Source organism: Lissotriton vulgaris, chromosome 8, assembly GCF_964263255.1.
Source record: "Lissotriton vulgaris chromosome 8, aLisVul1.2, whole genome shotgun sequence".
In the NCBI taxonomy this organism is placed as follows: Eukaryota; Metazoa; Chordata; class Amphibia; order Caudata; family Salamandridae; genus Lissotriton; species Lissotriton vulgaris.
In genome coordinates this window covers 194,506,682-194,524,617 of record NC_141696.1, presented here as the reverse complement: position 1 = coordinate 194,524,617, position 17,936 = coordinate 194,506,682, and the positions used below count along the sequence as shown (strand labels likewise).

Sequence of the window (17,936 nt, the reverse complement as noted above, 5' to 3'; positions counted from 1 at the left end):
CTGCTCTGGGAACCCAGTTTGGCCATGCTTGCATTGCTTGTAAATTGGAGTTATAAACAGATACTTTTTAGGTCTCGCTAGAGCCAGCGCATGCGCTGATCTGGCGAGACATTTAGCAAACAGCTTTTTAAAGTGCTGCCAAAGGCAGTCACCAGCTTGCACTTACACGCACAAGCGCGTGCGCCTCGCTCCGCTCCACCTCGCTTGTTTAACTTGCAGAGCTAGGCGGACGCGCCTGTTCACTTCACGCACACCACTTGAGAGCTTTTTTTACTTTCATCGAGCGCGCACACAACACCCGGGCTTGTTTTTCATGTGTGCTGTAAAATGTTTTAGCCTTCTTTCACACTTTCCTGTTGTACGCCAGCAATAGTGTAAATTGGAACAAGTAAAAAAATGACTTCACACTTTGAGTCAGCGTAATGAAAAGTAAACCATGTTAAATTTTCAACAACTAGCCAGGACATTTATCTGACATTTATCTGACATTTCACTGCATATCTTGGAGAAAGCATTAACTGTTGTAAAACCAACATGCAAAGGCGTCTTTACTGATAATCTTAAAAATTAAAGTTAAGGTTATGATGGTGTGGGACAGTGCTGAAATACTCCCTCACCCCTAGGTCCACTGCACTGTCCTGAAAACATGCAACACCCTCGAAATAGTCTCGACCCATTGGTATCAATGGGACCAAAAACCAACCTCCCAAAACCACTCAATCTCACTACCTTGGAAACCCAACACATTAATGTGGATTACTGCAACAAAAAAACTGCTATGAAAAGTATTATTTTGATGTCCGTTTTAACAACAGACACTAAAAATAGACAACGGGCTCTATTGAACTCACTTGCCAGGATGCCTTACTTCTGCAGTGCTCGGAAGAAGCGTGCCGTCTCGAGCATGCGTTGGAACGCATCCAGGGCACACCATTAGGAATAAATCATAGTAAAATAATGTAGGCTTTCCAACAGTACCCCAGAGGTGTAATGGTGGTATCACCAGGGCACTAAGCCCTGTCTGTACCGCGGGGGTGCCAAAGGGACTTGCAGTCGCGTCTCGAGTCTTTGTCTTGTTACGTGTATGGTCATATGACATCTGCTGCCTGAGCTGCGCTTCCCTGTAGCCCCTATTCTGCTCGAGCTCTGCGGGTGCTTCCCTTCCCACGCTGACATGCTGACCCTCATCAATAAACTGTTGGACTGGTTCAAGTCCCTGTTCTGGAAGGAGGAGATGGAGCTTACGCTGGTGGGGCTTCAGTATAGCGGCAAGACCACCTTCGTCAACGTGATTGCGGTAATTTTAAGGCAGGGTCGCTGCCACCATGATACAGCACAGTTATATTCACACCCCGTGCTCCCCTTTACACTCCCCTGCTTTTCTTCCGTGGGTCTCTGGAATAATGCGTGGTGCAAGAATAGGAGCTCAGCCGCCCTTTCTGTACTAAATCTGATTTTATTTCACACAGTCCTATGCTGCATATTCCACCCTCTTCCTGACCGTTCTACTTTTTCTATTCCACCTTTCATATCGTTCCTGACATCTTGCACCTTTCCCTTTCAACCTGTTCCCATCTCACCCTTTTTAAATTCCACCTTTCTCTAGGTCTGTGCCTGGGTAGGTCAAATAGTTAATTTTTCTGTTGCATTCTGGTATGCGTAGTTCTGAATTTGTCATTGAGACAGAGGACTACAGTTAACAGAATACAAACAATAAAACATCCAGGACGAATGAGCTATTCGGGAATATAGACCTAATCCGTACTGTTGTACAGTATTCTACCCACATATCCTTTGTTCTTGTCCCTTTTGCCTTTCCCCACTGTTTACATTGTTCCCGCGTGCTATGTCTTTCACCGTTTTACATTTCACAGTTCAACTCTTTATTCTACTTATTTCATTCTACTCCCACCAAACATTTCGCCCTATTTATCCTGGTTTACATTTGTCCTTTCGCACACGATTGGACTGGAATGCTCGAGTGCCCGTGTCAGGATGCTTGTATTTACTTACCATCCTCCACTTCTGATTTTGCTTTCTGTACCTTTTGCTCTTGACATTCAGTTCCCTTGTTTGGAACGTTTTATGGCCTCCTTTTTGTATTGTTTCCATTATTGGCTTAAATCCATCTCCACCTACATATTCTATAGATGTAGGTGCCTTTTTCCGTAGTTAAGTGGAGAGGGAAAGCCCAACATCTAACAAAACAGGCTAACGATTCATATAATAATTCCAATAGTAAAAGAAAACCTCAGATTTTGGGCTCTGTCTCTCTCCCTCTGTTAATCTTGGGACGCTGTTTTCGATGTTTGTACTGTTTCTCCGCAAATAGGTGAGGCCCTCTTACCGTCACGAGACCAGGCGAGCAGTCTTGAAATATAGTGAGTTTTGTTTTTTTCTGTAGGCCTCTGGGTATTGCGAAAGATTATCTGGGAGGAAGGTGGAAGTGTGAGTGTTGCACTTTCCAAGCTTCGTCTGCTTTGAAAACGAGTGACAGCAGTTTTCACCACGTCTTGAAATATTGCAAAGTTATTGCTTATGTTGCAATGACACATTGTATGCTGCAGACAGCAGAGATGCGCATTACTGTTGCTATTTAAATATTGTTTTCCGCTGTTGCCAGTGGAAGACACTCAGTAGAGCTTGATAGAATGAAGAATATCTATGTTACTGACCGAAATATCCCATTTTTGACAGGTCTACACCTTCTTTTAAAATATTAACAAGCCACTCTAAGTAGGCCTTACTGCCCATAGGCACTTAGCATGGTATTTAAAAGTAAAGCTATGTAACAGTTTAATGTTAAACATGTCCCTACATTGAGCAAGCATTGGCATAGCCAATAGGTCTCGCTTTCGGGACCTTAGAAGTATTTAGTTATGCAGCACAATATCCTTGGTGCAACAACATCAACTGTTGCATGGCTAAACACTTATAAGGTCCCAAAAGCGAGACCTATTTGCTATGCCAATGCTTGTTTTTATTGTAGCCCCCCCCCCCCCTCTTTAATCCCCTCCCATTCACCAGCGGAAGTGTATCAAGACCAGATCATATACTTTTGTTTTGACAACATTTTCGAAAGTCTTTTGATGCCTTCATTTCCTCAAGGTTTTATTACCCACTTGCTGTTTTGCTTAAGGGCTGGGATTGTTTATTTATGAACGATGATTACCCAACAGGTTCAGTTGCATTACATCACCAATATAAACATACATGGACTCCACCCTGCATGTAACCTGTCCTTCGGTGTTATGAAACTACGATCAAAGCACAGGCTCCTTCCTTGATGTTGCAGGGCCACAAAGCCTTAAATGGCTCCCAATGGAAGGATAAGACCCCGAGCGTGTCACTAAGTAATAGTAACACTTGTTATTTACAGCGCTTTGAGGCGGCAGACGAGCAATACAAAGTGCTACATGAAAAGGGCATAACTTTAAATGTATTCTATTTAAAATGACATTTACAGTGCCTAATTTGTGTAAAAAAAGAAATGTAAACAAAGTCCGGGCCCTTGTCAGGTGACCACTGCAGCTTGCGCCACCCATTGCCCCTGCCAGTGCTGCCAGTGGTAGGTTCAAACACAACAACTAACTATTTCACTTCTATATCTGACTATTCCAGGCCCCCAAAACTATAAGAATGGCTTGGGTGGTAGGTATTCATTTATTTTTTAGCTTACATTGAATTATTAAACAACGTTTATGCTCGTCTCTAAATAAATGAAACGGCCCCACCATGTGGTAGACTGTTGTAAGTGCAAATGTTAGCAATTAAGTGCCGCTGCCGAGCACTGGAACCCTCTGGCTCAAATTAAGCACTGCATTACATCCACCTAGCTCTCACCTGTGTACAATGACCACTTATATCTTAAATCTGGATATGCTACTATGACTTCATTTGGACGGGAGGGGGCATGTGGAGAAGTGTGGCTCAATGGTTAGAGCAAGGGTGTTAGGCTTTGCACTCCGCAGGATTCACGTGCAGCAACAATGCTCCACCTCCGGACCGACCGAACACCCTGAAGTATAAACACAGGGTGCTCAGACGATACGGCGAGGGGAAAAAACCCCATAAAGGGGAAAAAACCCAGAAAGAATAAAGAGGAGAAGGAAAGGGGCAGCAGGGATAAAGAAACTGAAAGACAAAAATACACAGGTTAATACATGGCTACATCCTACTCTCATTAGTTCTTACTAACACCACACCAACATGTATTCACCTGTAAATGAATGACTCTAACCACCCTTTGCTGTATCTCCCGTCTTCCTTCCTGAGTAATACAAAAGAAAAGGATTACTATCAAGCCTGGTTGGGGAAGCGTAAAGCCTAAAATGACTGACTTAAACCTACCCCACTGTGAAAACGTTTGAGTTGTAAAAGGATTCCAAAAGTAAAGTGAAATGGCACTTCCCGTGCTCAAACAATATTTGAAACTGTATCACTGTTATCTGATTCGAACAGAAACAGATTAAATCCTTCTTTGCTTGCTGATGCCAAAAATACCCAAACACGGCAGTGTGTAGTTCTCTCACTACCACACTCCGCTTTGGTAATTGCTTTGCCACAAATCAAAAAATTTTCATGAACCCTATGCCTTGGGTTCGTGACGGCAGTGTGGAGGTCCAACAATCCCCCCCCTGCACTCCGCCACTCGAAGGTTGTGTTCACACCAGTATGCTCGCTCCTCTAGGAGAGTATACTCAAAGAGTGAACGCTCGCAATGCCCAAATGATTTCTCGAGCCGAGAGCTCAAATGCCAGTTAATTAACAACACAGTTCCTCGCAGCCGCGAGGCAATGTCCAAACACAATAGTCTTTGTGACTTTGATAGCAGAAATCACGTAAATGTACTTTGCTCCACACGCTAGCCAGCGCTATATCAGAGAACCAAATAGTGGAAATCACGTAACAGTTAACTTTGCTCATACACTAGCCAGCGCGTTCTCAGAGAACCAAATAACCGCTCCCTCAAATACCGGTCAGACTGCAACACACGGAGCCTCAGGAAAGGCGCCGTTCCGAGGAGCAGCCGATGCCTAGGATCCCGAGAGAATTACTGACACCAGACTTCCTGGTCTCTCGGCAGATATCCCGGAATCCCCGCCGGGAACTCTGGGAAATGTAGTCCTGCGCCCCGGACCGCCGGTGATTGTAGTTTCTTAAGCAGGCGCGTTGGGCTAGATCCCGACAGTACGCCCTCCTCCCAAGCGCCTCCTATGCCCAGGCTTTGCGGGGTGTCTGTCGTGGAATGATCGCACAGCTCGAGGAGCATGGACATTATGAACCGGTTCCCAGGAGTCCTCCTCCGCCCCATAGCCTTTCCATGAAACCAAGTACCATAGGACACCCCTGCGAAACGTGGAGTCTTTTATGGACCTCACCTCATACTCCAGATTCCCATCCTTAGCCAGCACCGGAGGTGCAGTCCTGCGTGAGGTAAGAGCTTTTTTCAGCAACTGAACATGAAAAACGGGGTGTATTCGTAAAGTGCTAGGCAACTTCAATTTGTATGCCACAGGATTGATGCGGCGCACCACAGGATATGGCCCTATGAATCGCGGATGAAACACGCTTCGGAGCTTGAATCGGATATATTTGGTCGAGAGCCAAACCTTGTCTCCTACCTCAAACTGAGGACCAGGTATCCTATGTCTGTCCTCCCACCTTTTGTATGTTTCTTTGGCCTTTAGCAAATGTTTTTGCACTGTGCTGTGTATTTTTCTTATCAATAGCACCCGCTCTTTTACCGAGGGTTGATCGTTTACCTCTTCCGGTATATGTATTGGCAGAGTACGTACATCATACCCATAATTCGCTTTGAATGGGGACATTCCTATGGAGCTATGCCAGGCGTTGTTGTAGGCCATCTCCGCCATCCACAACAACTCCACCCAAGACCCATGTGCCTCCTTCGAGTAACATCGCAAGTACTTCTTTAGAGTCTGATTTAGACGTTCTGTCTGTCCATCAGTTTGAGGATGGAAGCTAGTAGATAATGCTGTTTCTATGCCCAATGCATGACACCATACTCTCCAGAATCGAGCAATGAATTGTGGCCCCCTATCAGACACAATGACTCTTGGAATGCCATGCAAACGAAAAACTTGTGATGCCATTATCTGTGCTGTTTGACTAGCTGTGGGTAGGTTCACACAAGGTACGAAGTGGCCCATTTTCGTCAAATTGTCCACAACCACCAGGGCTGCGGTGTTCCCTTGATCTTTTGGGAGGCCTGTGATGAAATCCAAACTAATATTTGACCATGGACGATCAGGCGTGGGCATCGGCATTAACAACCCTTTCTTTTTTGATGTTTCCCCCTTGCTTCTAGCACATACTTCACAGCTGCCCACCCATTGAGTGGTGTCCTTCACAAGAGTCTCCCACCAGAAATGCCTTCTAAGTAGATTCACAGTCTTTGTGATCCCTGGATGTCCCGCCGCAGGAGCTTCATGACACCAACTGAATGCCTTCTTTCTGATCTCCATGTTAGGCAGAAACAGGCGCTCTCCATAGAAGGGTAAGCCCTGCCTAATCTTCCTGTCTGGTTTGGCAGAAGCCCAATGAACCCAATAGTCCGTGGACCTAGAGTCTTTTATGTCCTCCAGAAACTTCTCAGCTCTCACTACACAAACCACCTTCGTGGAAGGAATTATTGACTGTTCTTCGGCATTTTTTCCGGCGGGGATTCCCTGTCTAGAAAGGGCATCCGCTTTTCTGTTCTCCGAGCCAGGACGAAAGGTTACAACAAAGTTATACTCGGAAAAGAATAACATCCACCGCATCTGCCTTTGCGTGAGGTGTCTAGCAGCGGACATATACTGGAGATTCCGGTGATCTGTGTACACCGTAACTGCATGACTTGCGCCCCACAGATACGGTCTCCACTCCTGGAAAGCCTTTTTAATTGCCAAGAGTTCTTTTTCTGCGATTGAATAGTTGACCTCAGCCGAACTCAGTTTTTTCGACAAGTAGGCAACAGGATGAAGCTGACCAGTATGTACGTCTCTCTGAGACAGGATCGCACCTATGGCTTCATCTGAAGCGTCAGCTTCCACGATAAATGGATGTTCCAGAACAGGATGCGCCAACACTGGCGCGGTAGTAAAGGCCTTTTTTAGCGCCTGAAAAGCTTGCTCAGCCTCCACTGTCCACTCAAATAACCTCCCTTTCCTTAACAGCCTAGTGATAGGGACAGCGGTTTGGGAGAAGTGTACAATGAACCTGCGATAATAGTTGGCAAACCCCAAAAAGCTCTGTACCTCTTTCACGTTCTTAGGGGCTGGCCAATCCCTCACCGCCTGTACCTTCCTTTCTGACATCTGTAATCCTTCAGGACTAAGATTCACACCCAAAAATTCCACCTCATGCACCCCGAACTCACATTTACTCAGCTTTACATAGAGATGGTGTTCTCTCAATTTATCCAGGACCTTGCAGACATGGTTCGTGTGGCATGAAACTTCTTGAGAATATATCAAGATGTCATCTATATACATCACCACAAATTGATCTACATATTCTTTTAGCACATCGTTTATGAAAAACTGAAACGCTGCGGGGGCGTTACAAAGCCCAAAAGGCATCACTAGGTATTCATATAAACCAAACCGTGTTTTGAACGCCGTCTTCCACTCATCCCCTTCCCTTACTCTAACCAGGTGATATGCCCCACGTAAATCTAAACGGGTGTAAATCCTGGCCTCTCTCACCTGGTCGAGCAAGACTGAAATGAGTGGAAGAGGGTATCGATTACGAATGGTGTTCTTATTCAATGCCCTGTAGTCCACACATGCTCTCAAGTCCCCATTGGCCTTCGATATAAAGAAAAGAGGGGAAGCTGCGGGAGAACGAGAGGGGCGTATAAATCCCAATCGAGTGTAATGGTCAATGTACTGCTTCAGATGGGAGGTTTCGGGCACAGACAAAGCATACACTCTACAAGATGGTAACGATGCCCCCTCCACTAAATCAATACGACAGTCGTATTCCCTATGAGGGGGCAGAGTTTCTGCCTTCACCTCACTAAACACATCACTGTAAGAAGCGTATACTACTGGTAGCTTGACGTCCTTTTCCGCAGCAGTGGCCGCCAAAAATGGTGTAGCTAACACGGAGACATTAGCAGACATACAAGGAGTTAAGTGGTCCTTACAGGTCTCTGGGTCAAACTGTATAGATTTTGACTGCCAATTCACCACAGGATTATGTTTATGCAGCCAAGGCATGCCCAATATAATCTTGTACTGCGGAGCATCTATGATATTCAATGTTAACACCTCAGAATGCACATACCCTTGCGTCACCATTGATAACCCCAAATCACCAGTCCTCTCCGTTATCTGACCTGAGGTTAAAGGCTGCCCATCCACTGCCAACACATCTTCCGGTGTCTCCCTAAGAACTCGAGGCAATTCTAGACGTCTTACCAGACCCTTATCTACAAAATTACCAGTCGCCCCTGAGTCCACCATCACCATTACTGGACATCTTTCTAACTCATATTCTAACGTCATCACCACCACCAAGTGAGGCTCTGTTTCCTCATCGCCCGAGGATGACAGGGAGGTAAGCTTCCATGCTTGTTCTCCGTCTACTCCCGCTGTGCGGTCCTCCTTCTGTTCGTTCTCTGGTACAGTTTTAGACACCGCGACTTTCTTAAACCTACTAAAAGTCCCTGATGCCTTTGGTTTAGAAGGACATTCCCGGACGTAATGCCCCTTCTTACCACAGTACATGCACAAGCCCTGTACCCTTCTGGCTTCTCTCTCTTCTCTAGACAATGGTGCTCTAAGAGCCCCTATCTCCATTGGTTCAGACGTAGCGTCAGTACCCCCGGATGCCTTTCTGGGGTTTCTATCAACAAAGTACGCTCCTCTTTCCCATCGTCTCCTATTACTACCCCTGTCCGTTAATCTACTGTCTAACCTTAACACCAAGTTTACCATGTCCTCAAAAGTAGTGGGCTGCGGATCCACCTGCGCTACTACATCCTTTAAATCATCATGTAACCCCTGATAAAACAAAGATAGTTTTTTCTCCTCTGGCCATGATGCTTCTACCACCAGCCTGTTGAAGGCCGTTAGATATGTTATCAACTCTCCTCTACCTTGTCTTAATGTCAATAGCTCACGATCCGCACAGAAGGTGGTGGCTCTTCGATCAAAGACCCTCTCAAATTCCTTTTTAAACTCTGCCCAATTAGACAAAAGAGCATCATCACGTTTCACCAATGGCACCACCCAATCAGCTGCATCCCCAATCAAATAAGAAATCAAAAATGCTACCCTTGAATGATTTGTGGGGAACGAGGACGGTTTACAGGAAAAATGCATGAGCACCTGTGTCATAAACACATGCACCTTACGTGGATCCCCTGAAAACCGTTCAGGAGTAGCCAATGGAATGGGTGGGGGTACAGTAACCTGAACATTAGAAGACGATGCGGAAGCGTTGAACGGGTTACCACTCAAACGCTCCACCTTCTCACGCAAAGCTGCGGTCTCAGCCTTGGAAGAGGCCAGCTCCTGCTGTACCAAAACCAAGGCTTGTAACACATCCTCCATGGACGCCATTGCTGCTACATATGAATCAGGCGGAGTGTATTTCTTGGGTCAGTAATTCTGTTAGGCTTTGCACTCCGCAGGATTCACGTGCAGCAACAATGCTCCACCTCCGGACCGACCGAACACCCTGAAGTATAAACATAGGGTGCTCAGACGATACGGCGAGGGAAAAAACCCCATAAAGGGGAAAAAACCCAGAAAGAATAAAGAGGAGAAGGAAAGGGGCAGCAGGGATAAAGAAACTGAAAGACAAAAATACACAGGTTAATACATGGCTACATCCTACTCTCATTAGTTCTTACTAACACCACACCAACATGTATTCACCTGTAAATGAATGACTCTAACCACCCTTTGCTGTATCTCCCGTCTTCCTTCCTGAGTAATACAAAAGAAAAGGGTTACTATCAAGCCTGGTTGGGGAAGCGTAAAGCCTAAAATGACTGACTTAAACCTACCCCACTGTGAAAACGTTTGAGTTGTAAAAGGATTCCAAAAGTAAAGTGAAATGGCACTTCCCGTGCTCAAACAATATTTGAAACTGTATCACTGTTATCTGATTCGAACAGAAACAGATTAAATCCTTCTTTGCTTGCTGATGCCAAAAATACCCAAACACGGCAGTGTGTAGTTCTCTCACTACCACACTCCGCTTTGGTAATTGCTTTGCCACAAATCAAAAAATGTTCATGAACCCTATGCCTTGGGTTCGTGACGGCAGTGTAGAGGTCCAACAATCCCCCCCCTGCACTCCGCCACTCGAAGGTTGTGTTCACACCAGTATGCTCGCTCCTCTAGGAGAGTATACTCAAAGAGCGAACGCTCGCAATGCCCAAATGATTTCTCGAGCCGAGAGCTCAAATGCCAGTTAATTAACAACACAGTTCCTCGCAGCCGCGAGGCAATGTCCAAACACAATAGTCTTTGTGACTTTGATAGCAGAAATCACGTAAATGTACTTTGCTCCACACGCTAGCCAGCGCTATATCAGAGAACCAAATAGTGGAAATCACGTAACCGTTAACTTTGCTCATACGCTAGCCAGCGCGTTCTCAGAGAACCAAATAACCGCTCCCTCAAATACCGGTCAGACTGCAACACACGGAGCCTCAGGAAAGGCGCCGTTCCGAGGAGCAGCCGATGCCTAGGATCCCGAGAGAATTACTGACACCAGACTTCCTGGTCTCTCGGCAGATATCCCGGAATCCCCGCCGGGAACTCTGGGAAATGTAGTCCTGCGCCCCGGACCGCCGGTGATTGTAGTTTCTAAAGCAGGCGCGTTGGGCTAGATCCCGACAAAGGGGTGGTGAGGGACAGAGTCTCTGAATTAAGCAGAAAGCTCTCACCCAGTCAAGAGATCAGGGCTAGATCCAACACCGTTTTTTAGCTCACTGCACCATCCCAGTTTCAGAACCTGGCTGTATGCAAATTAGTCTGTTCCTGTCCCAGTGCATGATGGGAACAAGGCAAACCAAACTACAAAAGCCAATTCTTACACTGGGAAGGAAACAAGCTCCCGGGGACCGGTTTCTGGCATTACAGCCGTCTTCGGCCCGGTTTGCTTGAATCCTGATGGTGCAATGAGCAAGGGTCTCACATCTGAGAATACCCTTCCACGCTTAGGGTGGACAAAAATATTTACAACAAGGGGTGGTGAGGGACAGAGTCTCTGAATTAAGCAGAAAGCTCTCACCCAGTCAAGAGATCAGGGCTAGATCCAACACCGTTTTTTAGCTCACTGCACCATCCCAGTTTCAGAACCTGGCTGTATGCAAATTAGTCTGTTCCTGTCCCAGTGCATGAAGAAGGCTGAAATGCCAGAAACCGGTCCCCGGTAGCTTGTCTCCTTTCTTGTAAAGAATTGGCTTGGTAGTTTAGTCTGCCCTGTTCCCATGATGCACTGGGCCAGGGACAGACTGATTTGCATATAGCCAGGTTCTGAGCTGGGATGGGGCAGTGAGATAAATAACGGTGATGGATCAAGCCCTGATCTTTGGACTGGGTAAGAGTGGTCTGCTCAATTCAGACACTCTGTTCATCACCACCCCCTTTTGTGAATTGATTTTGGCCACTATAGGTGTGGCAGGGTATACTCAGACATGAGTCCCTTTCTCACTGCTCCATCAGGATTCAAGCAAGCCGGGCCGAAGAAGGCTGAAATGCCAGAAACCGGTCCCCGGTAGCTTGTCTCCTTTCTGGTAAAGAATTGGCTTGGTAGTTTAGTCTTCCCTGTTCCCATGATGCACTGGGCCAGGGACAGACTGATTTGCATATAGCCAGGTTCTGAGCTGGGATGGGGCAGTGAGATAAATAACGGTGATGGATCAAGCCCTGATCTTTGGACTGGGTAAGAGTGGTCTGCTCAATTCAGACACTCTGTTCATCACCACCCCCTTTTGTGAATCGATTTTGGCCACTATAGGTGTGGCAGGGTATACTCGGACATGAGTCCCTTTCTCACTGCTCCATCAGGATTCAAGCAAGCCGGGCCGAAGAAGGCTGAAATGCCAGAAACCGGTCCCCGGTAGCTTGTCTCCTTTCTGGTAAAGAATTGGCTTGGTAGTTTAGTCTGCCCTGTTCCCATGATGCACTGGGCCAGGGACAGACTGATTTGCATATAGCCAGGTTCTGAGCTGGGATGGGGCAGTGAGATAAATAACGGTGATGGATCAAGCCCTGATCTTTGGACTGGGTAAGAGTGGTCTGCTCAATTCAGACACTCTGTTCATCACCACCCCCTTTTGTGAATCAATGGTTAGAGCGGCAGACCTTGATGCAGAGCGCTGGCCAGGGACCAGGGTTCGATTCCCGCCTTGGCGGGATCAGGCTTAAATTCCTCTGACCGGATATTCTCGCCTCCGTGCCGAATCTAAACATGGGCCCCACGCTGCAACTCTGGGCAATAGCTTGCTTAGTCTCCACAACGGCCCCCGATACACAAGGGATGCCTGGTTTCACCATGGGATGCCCAGGAGTGGACACCTCACAAGGAAAAGCCAGGAGGGGTTCCCTTGTGGTAGGAGTACAAGCGCCGGGATGCTTACGGGTTACTGTTCGCGCTATACAAATACAACACATTTACATTTACATGTGTTGCTTTTTGTTTTTACATCAAAGAAGAGCTTTACGAATGGACAATCGCTTTACACTGTTGTAGTCAGTCCACTATTCAGTTAGTGTTTTTTCTATGTTTAACATGCCTGAAAGTGTAATTTAGTGCATGGCAGGTGTGGCTTAAAAGCCATTAAGAAACCATTGGTCGCTATTGTGGCTTTCAATCAAGGGAAATGCTTACTTTCTGGCCTCCCAGCTCCTGTTCTCCAACTGTTTTGGGTATTTAACAATCACGAGCTGAAAGGACCAGTGTAAGGCACTCAGTTATCAAAGCAACTATGGCAGTGTTTATGATAAAGATTCCGATTCCAAAAACATTCGGGATGGAGTTAACCTTGTACTGGGCCATGTTTAAAAGATCAAGAGTACCTGTGGTGTATTCACAAAGTTGAGTGTTGACTGAGGGAAGGTTTATAGCTGCCACAGGCTGTTGTGGTGCTGATGTTGGTTATCTCTCCAACTTGATTCAGAGCAACAGCAAGGTGATGGATTGAATGCTTGAATGAATCTCATCTACTGGCAATTGCTTGGGGCCACATTCCAGTCCATCACTTTTTTCACCCACCCGCTACTCTAGGCAGAGTCCCGCCTTATGCAAACAAATCAGTACCGACCCTGCTCCTCATGGGAACAGTCCGTCCCCATCGGCCAGGAGAGGCCCAATCCAGAAGGGACCACAGTCTACCCTAGACCTGTTTCGCCCTACTTGGGGCTCGTCAGTAGGGTGTAGCTGGATTCTTGTAGCACAGTGTGCTCTGGACCCGCATCTGGGCATACCCATCACACTTGGGGCACTAACTGTGGAAGAGGTGTGGTGCAGCGGCCAGGGTGCCTGACTCCAGCCCAAGGGGTTCGTGGTTCGATCACCGGTGGCAGGTTAGCTCAGCATTATGTGACTCTGGGCAATAGCTCACTTAATCTTCCCGACGGCCCCCAGCGTTGGGACACCTTTCCGGAGGTAGCTGTGCGCTTTACAAATGCTGGTATTTCATTTAATCTCATGTTCAACTGCACCAACAAGGTTATGGCTGGAATGCTTGAGTTGATCTCAGCCACTGGCAATCGCTCTGACTGTATTCCAGTCCAATGTTTAGTGGTGCAAAACTGGTCTGGAGTTACAGCAGGCCCTTTTATGAAAGGGTAAAAGTTACCACTGTATTTATGTCCTTCCCTCTTTCTCCTTCAAAGTTTCTGGCCCAGAGAGGAAGACCTGTTTCTGAGTGACTCCTGTCTTTGCTCTGATGGCTGGCACTTTCTGGTGGAATTGGGGAAGTAATGGTGATCCACGTACTCTTCTCCCAAGGATTTAAGAAACAGCCAGCGAAAATAGTGTGTTTAGTCTAGCATACCGTTTTAATTGTATGTCGATTTTCCATACGAACTCCTTTTTTTTTTTTTTTTTTTTGCCCACTCCAATAGGTGCATGAAACTGGAAGTTTAGGGCTTTTGTGACCAACTGCTTATTTAACGAGAAATAGGTTACACATTCTCCGACAGTATGATCAATGCAGTTTTTAAACCTTTTAACTGATTGAGGCTACCCCAGTGATATACTGCACATAAGGGGAAGGTCTCACTGTGGCTGAAATCACAGCAAGGAGCACTTAGTGACAGTCTGTCTCTCACTACATGGGAATGTCCGGCTTGAAATAATGTTTTAATCGTGGCTATCTGTTTAAATCTGAAAATCAGCTCTGAAACTTTTATAAGTATCTAAATAGATTATTAAAACGTATTTTTTTTATTTCCGTATCCATGTTTGCTAAATTGTAAATGACTGGGGCGAGACTGTTATGACTTATCAACATTTTTGTTTAGCGGGTTATTGGGCTTGCTAGTTCCAGTGGCTCACACGTCAACATTTCAGCAGCCTGCTTAACCGGTCGAGCTTAGCTTTAACTTTACTTAACCACGGCTGGCTGAAATTGATACTTTCAGGGATGTTTCTGATGATGTCTATTTTTTTCCCTTATCCCCAGGTTATGTTTTGATGCTGCTTCGTTCTTGGTCAAGAGAAAGAGCTGTCTGATGCCTGTTTAAAATCGAGAACAACCTCCCCTAACAGCATGTGACCTGAACAACACAGAATGAAGCAGCCATTTTCTGAAGAGAGAAAACAACCCACATTTACCTAAAAACACAATACAACAAAATCCACCCTTTAATGGTGTGTTCTTATAATTCCACCCAGCAGCCCCAGGAAAACTATTTGTGTGTGGTACTGCACAAGGAAACTACTCTCGCATTCTTAACGTCCAGAGTTTTAGTCCAAGAGACTACTGTTTTGGAATCCTGAGGCGGATTGTTTTCCATTGGCAACTGCACAGACTAGCTTTCCAAGATGATTGACTTAAGCTTTTTAACGGAGGAGGAGCAGGAGGCGATCATGAAAGTCCTCCAGCGGGATGCACAGCTGAAGAAGGCCGAGGAGGACAGAGTAAGGTAAGACCGCAACGCTTTTTTGCTCAATTCAGCTTCACACATGTATTTGACATTTTGCATGGTCTCAACTCTCTTTAGAACTGTAGTCATTAGCACTATATAGATTTAGGTGCATGAGTTTTTTTACATTATGACCAATCCTACAATAAGGATATAGGGGGGTTGAGCAATTCAACAGTTTGGCAAAGGGTAATGCAGAATTTCACTTGCTTGATCAAGTCTAATTCTGTTAATTTCAGATCATATTGCATTGCCTTTCAGTGGTTTTCTTCCAAAAGAATGTGAGACGGTGTGGTGGTTTTGTGCCCTGGCTGTTTGAAGGACTCATCCGTTAATCTTGTGTTTTACTTTTTACTGGGATGGCTTTCTGGAGCTAGATTGAGAAGTATACCTTCCTAATTGTCTCAGTAGTTCCTGGCAATGATGAGTTTTGGCAAGCTGCAGCATGCCAGACTTTCTCACTCTGGGAGTGATGTCTCTCTTAATAACATGAAAGTGTATTTTCTAAAGTTCAGCTGGTAGGTCTGTGGCATTCAAAGTCTTCCTTGATCTAGGCTTTTAACACACACGCTATCACTTGAAGTGGTCATAACGTTTCCTAGAATACATGTTTTAATGACTTGTAGACAGAGAGCATTTTGTAGAGAACGATTTAGGAGTTTGAGAATGACAATCTATGGAATAAAAAAGATCCACTGTCCTTCATTCATCCAGAAAATATGGGGGAGAGAGACTTCGCTTTACTTCTAATGTAACTTTTCATGTGCTAGGGATACTGCCAGAAATAGTGTTATCAATTTAAGAAGGGGGTCCCCCTAACAACTCAAACCCAGTCTGGTTGGGTCAAACCGCAGTTCTGAGCGAGTCACTTCTTACTCCCTGGTAGCTATGAAACCAGTAGTAGGCCATTCCCAAGGAAGTGTGTGCTCTGTTCGAGCAGCGACACCGGTTTTACAGTAAAGATCATCCAGCATGTCGGCTAGACATGTTCGCGGTCTATCCGACATGCTTGATGGAAAGGAGACGTAGACTGGGACTCCGAGCCAGCATACAGCTTTCTTATGCGCCCAAGTCTCTCTAAATAGGGGGATTTTAGTGGTGACTTTGTGTGGCGAATTGGACACTGCTTCCTAAGGAAATCACGCTATATTGGAGAACGTTCACACTACATTTGAGCTTTACCCGGGACAGTAGGTGTGGCTATCTTCCTCATAAGGTCACTTTACCAATTAGCCCACGTTACCATTAAAGAGATGATAGGATTGTGGCGGGAAACTTATGTAGATTCTCAGGGCCCTGATGAAACCTTTTTGAAGGTGAAACGCGTTGCTGCACTTGCACAAACTGACACAATAAAGAAAAATTGGACTCCAGCTTTGAAGGCTCAAGAATTACTTTTGTCATTGGAAACTCTTTTGGGAATTGTTGCCTCTCTGTTTTATATGTATATATGTTCCATAAGCAGCCCGCCATTGAGGTGTTTTCTTACATTTTGTTAGCCACTGTTGTGACTATCCAGGCGGTCCAACTCTAAATTCCTTGGCTGCTTTGTGTTTGGAGTTTACTTTTCTGCTTAAGTTATCAAACATCTTATTTCACCTTCAGAGTGATTTGTAAAATTGAGTAGGGAATAACTTTGAAGTGTTTTTTCAAACCCTTTCCTAATCTGAGGTGGATAAGTAAGATTTTAATTCCCTCCTAGGCCCAAAATGTCTAGCCTGGACTAAATAGTGTCATAGCTTTTGGGTTTTGTTAGAACACCTTAACCCAATATGCGGTGTGACCCATTTTTATACATTAGCATCATGCCCAAAGGCTTACAAGAAACATTTTAGGGGTGACTTATGAATATATAGAAATAGCTTTTTCCTAGTTGGCCAAGGCATTTTTCCCCGCCATGTGTCACGGGAGTGCAATTAAACAGTAGCCTTTTCAGAGTGTGTGGTTCTCCTGGCAGAAACATTTTAGTCATGCATGTGGTTGTGTAAATACACACTGCAACCCACATATAACATTTAAAACTTTCCATGCAGCGGTTACACTTACAATGGACTTATAGGGAGGTTTAATAGGCCAAATGGGGAGCTCCAGTGTTCAGTACGTGATTTAGAGAGAAAGCCTCAGCACTTTACTACAGTTTAGCAGGGGTAAAGTGTACGGAGTTCTAAAGCCACAAAGTCCAGACATGCAAAAACTGGGTAACCACAACATAAATTAGGTAATTTCCTATAGACACTGTATTGGAAGCCCTACTTACCAGATGGAATGGAGCCAGGACTTGTGCACACTTTGATACAAGGCAGCACATTTTAAAACCAATTTGACTGCTGTTGCGGAGCCAGTGAAGAGCACATCTGGCCTAGGTGATATTTCTCCCACTCAGTTTTAAGACTAGTCAGCTGCAATATTCCAAAACCCCCGCAGTAGATGTATCTGGACAGCATGTAATTCAGCGAGGGGACAGAGAATTACTGAAGTCTAGTTTAGAGTGAACCACTTCGCCCACCATCAATGCCCTATTGAAGGTGGACAATAGATGTTGTTTCTCCAGGACTAAAGCAAGAGTTTAAGACGGCAACTTCGGATGACGTTTGGTTCCAACAAAATAGTAAGTTCAGTCTTGGTGTTTTTGAGCTGAAAATGGTAATCTGTCATCCACATTGGTGCCTTTTCTGTAGAAGGTGCTAGGCAATGTGGTATCTGATAAACTTTACATATAGATCTGTATCCTGGATCTACTATGGAACTGCCACTTTTGTGTCTTGAAGATATCAAACATGAGGGCCCAGTGTGTGTTGAAGTGAGAATGTGAGA

At 45.5% G+C, this 17,936-nt stretch overlaps 1 protein-coding gene across 39 annotated transcripts in view; it reads left to right on the top strand.

The window, feature by feature from the left end:
• The window catches only part of SYTL2 (synaptotagmin like 2), a 411,708-nt gene that overhangs the window by 124,644 nt on the left and 269,128 nt on the right, over nt 1-17,936 (top strand). For all 39 annotated transcript variants that reach the window (XM_086933941.1, XM_086933940.1, XM_086933962.1 and 36 more), the window contains exon 2: nt 14,660-15,122. In XM_086933941.1, coding sequence (XP_086790067.1) covers nt 15,022-15,122 — 101 coding nt within the window. In that variant the 5' untranslated portion in view covers nt 14,660-15,021. The remainder of the gene's footprint in view (nt 1-14,659; nt 15,123-17,936) is intronic.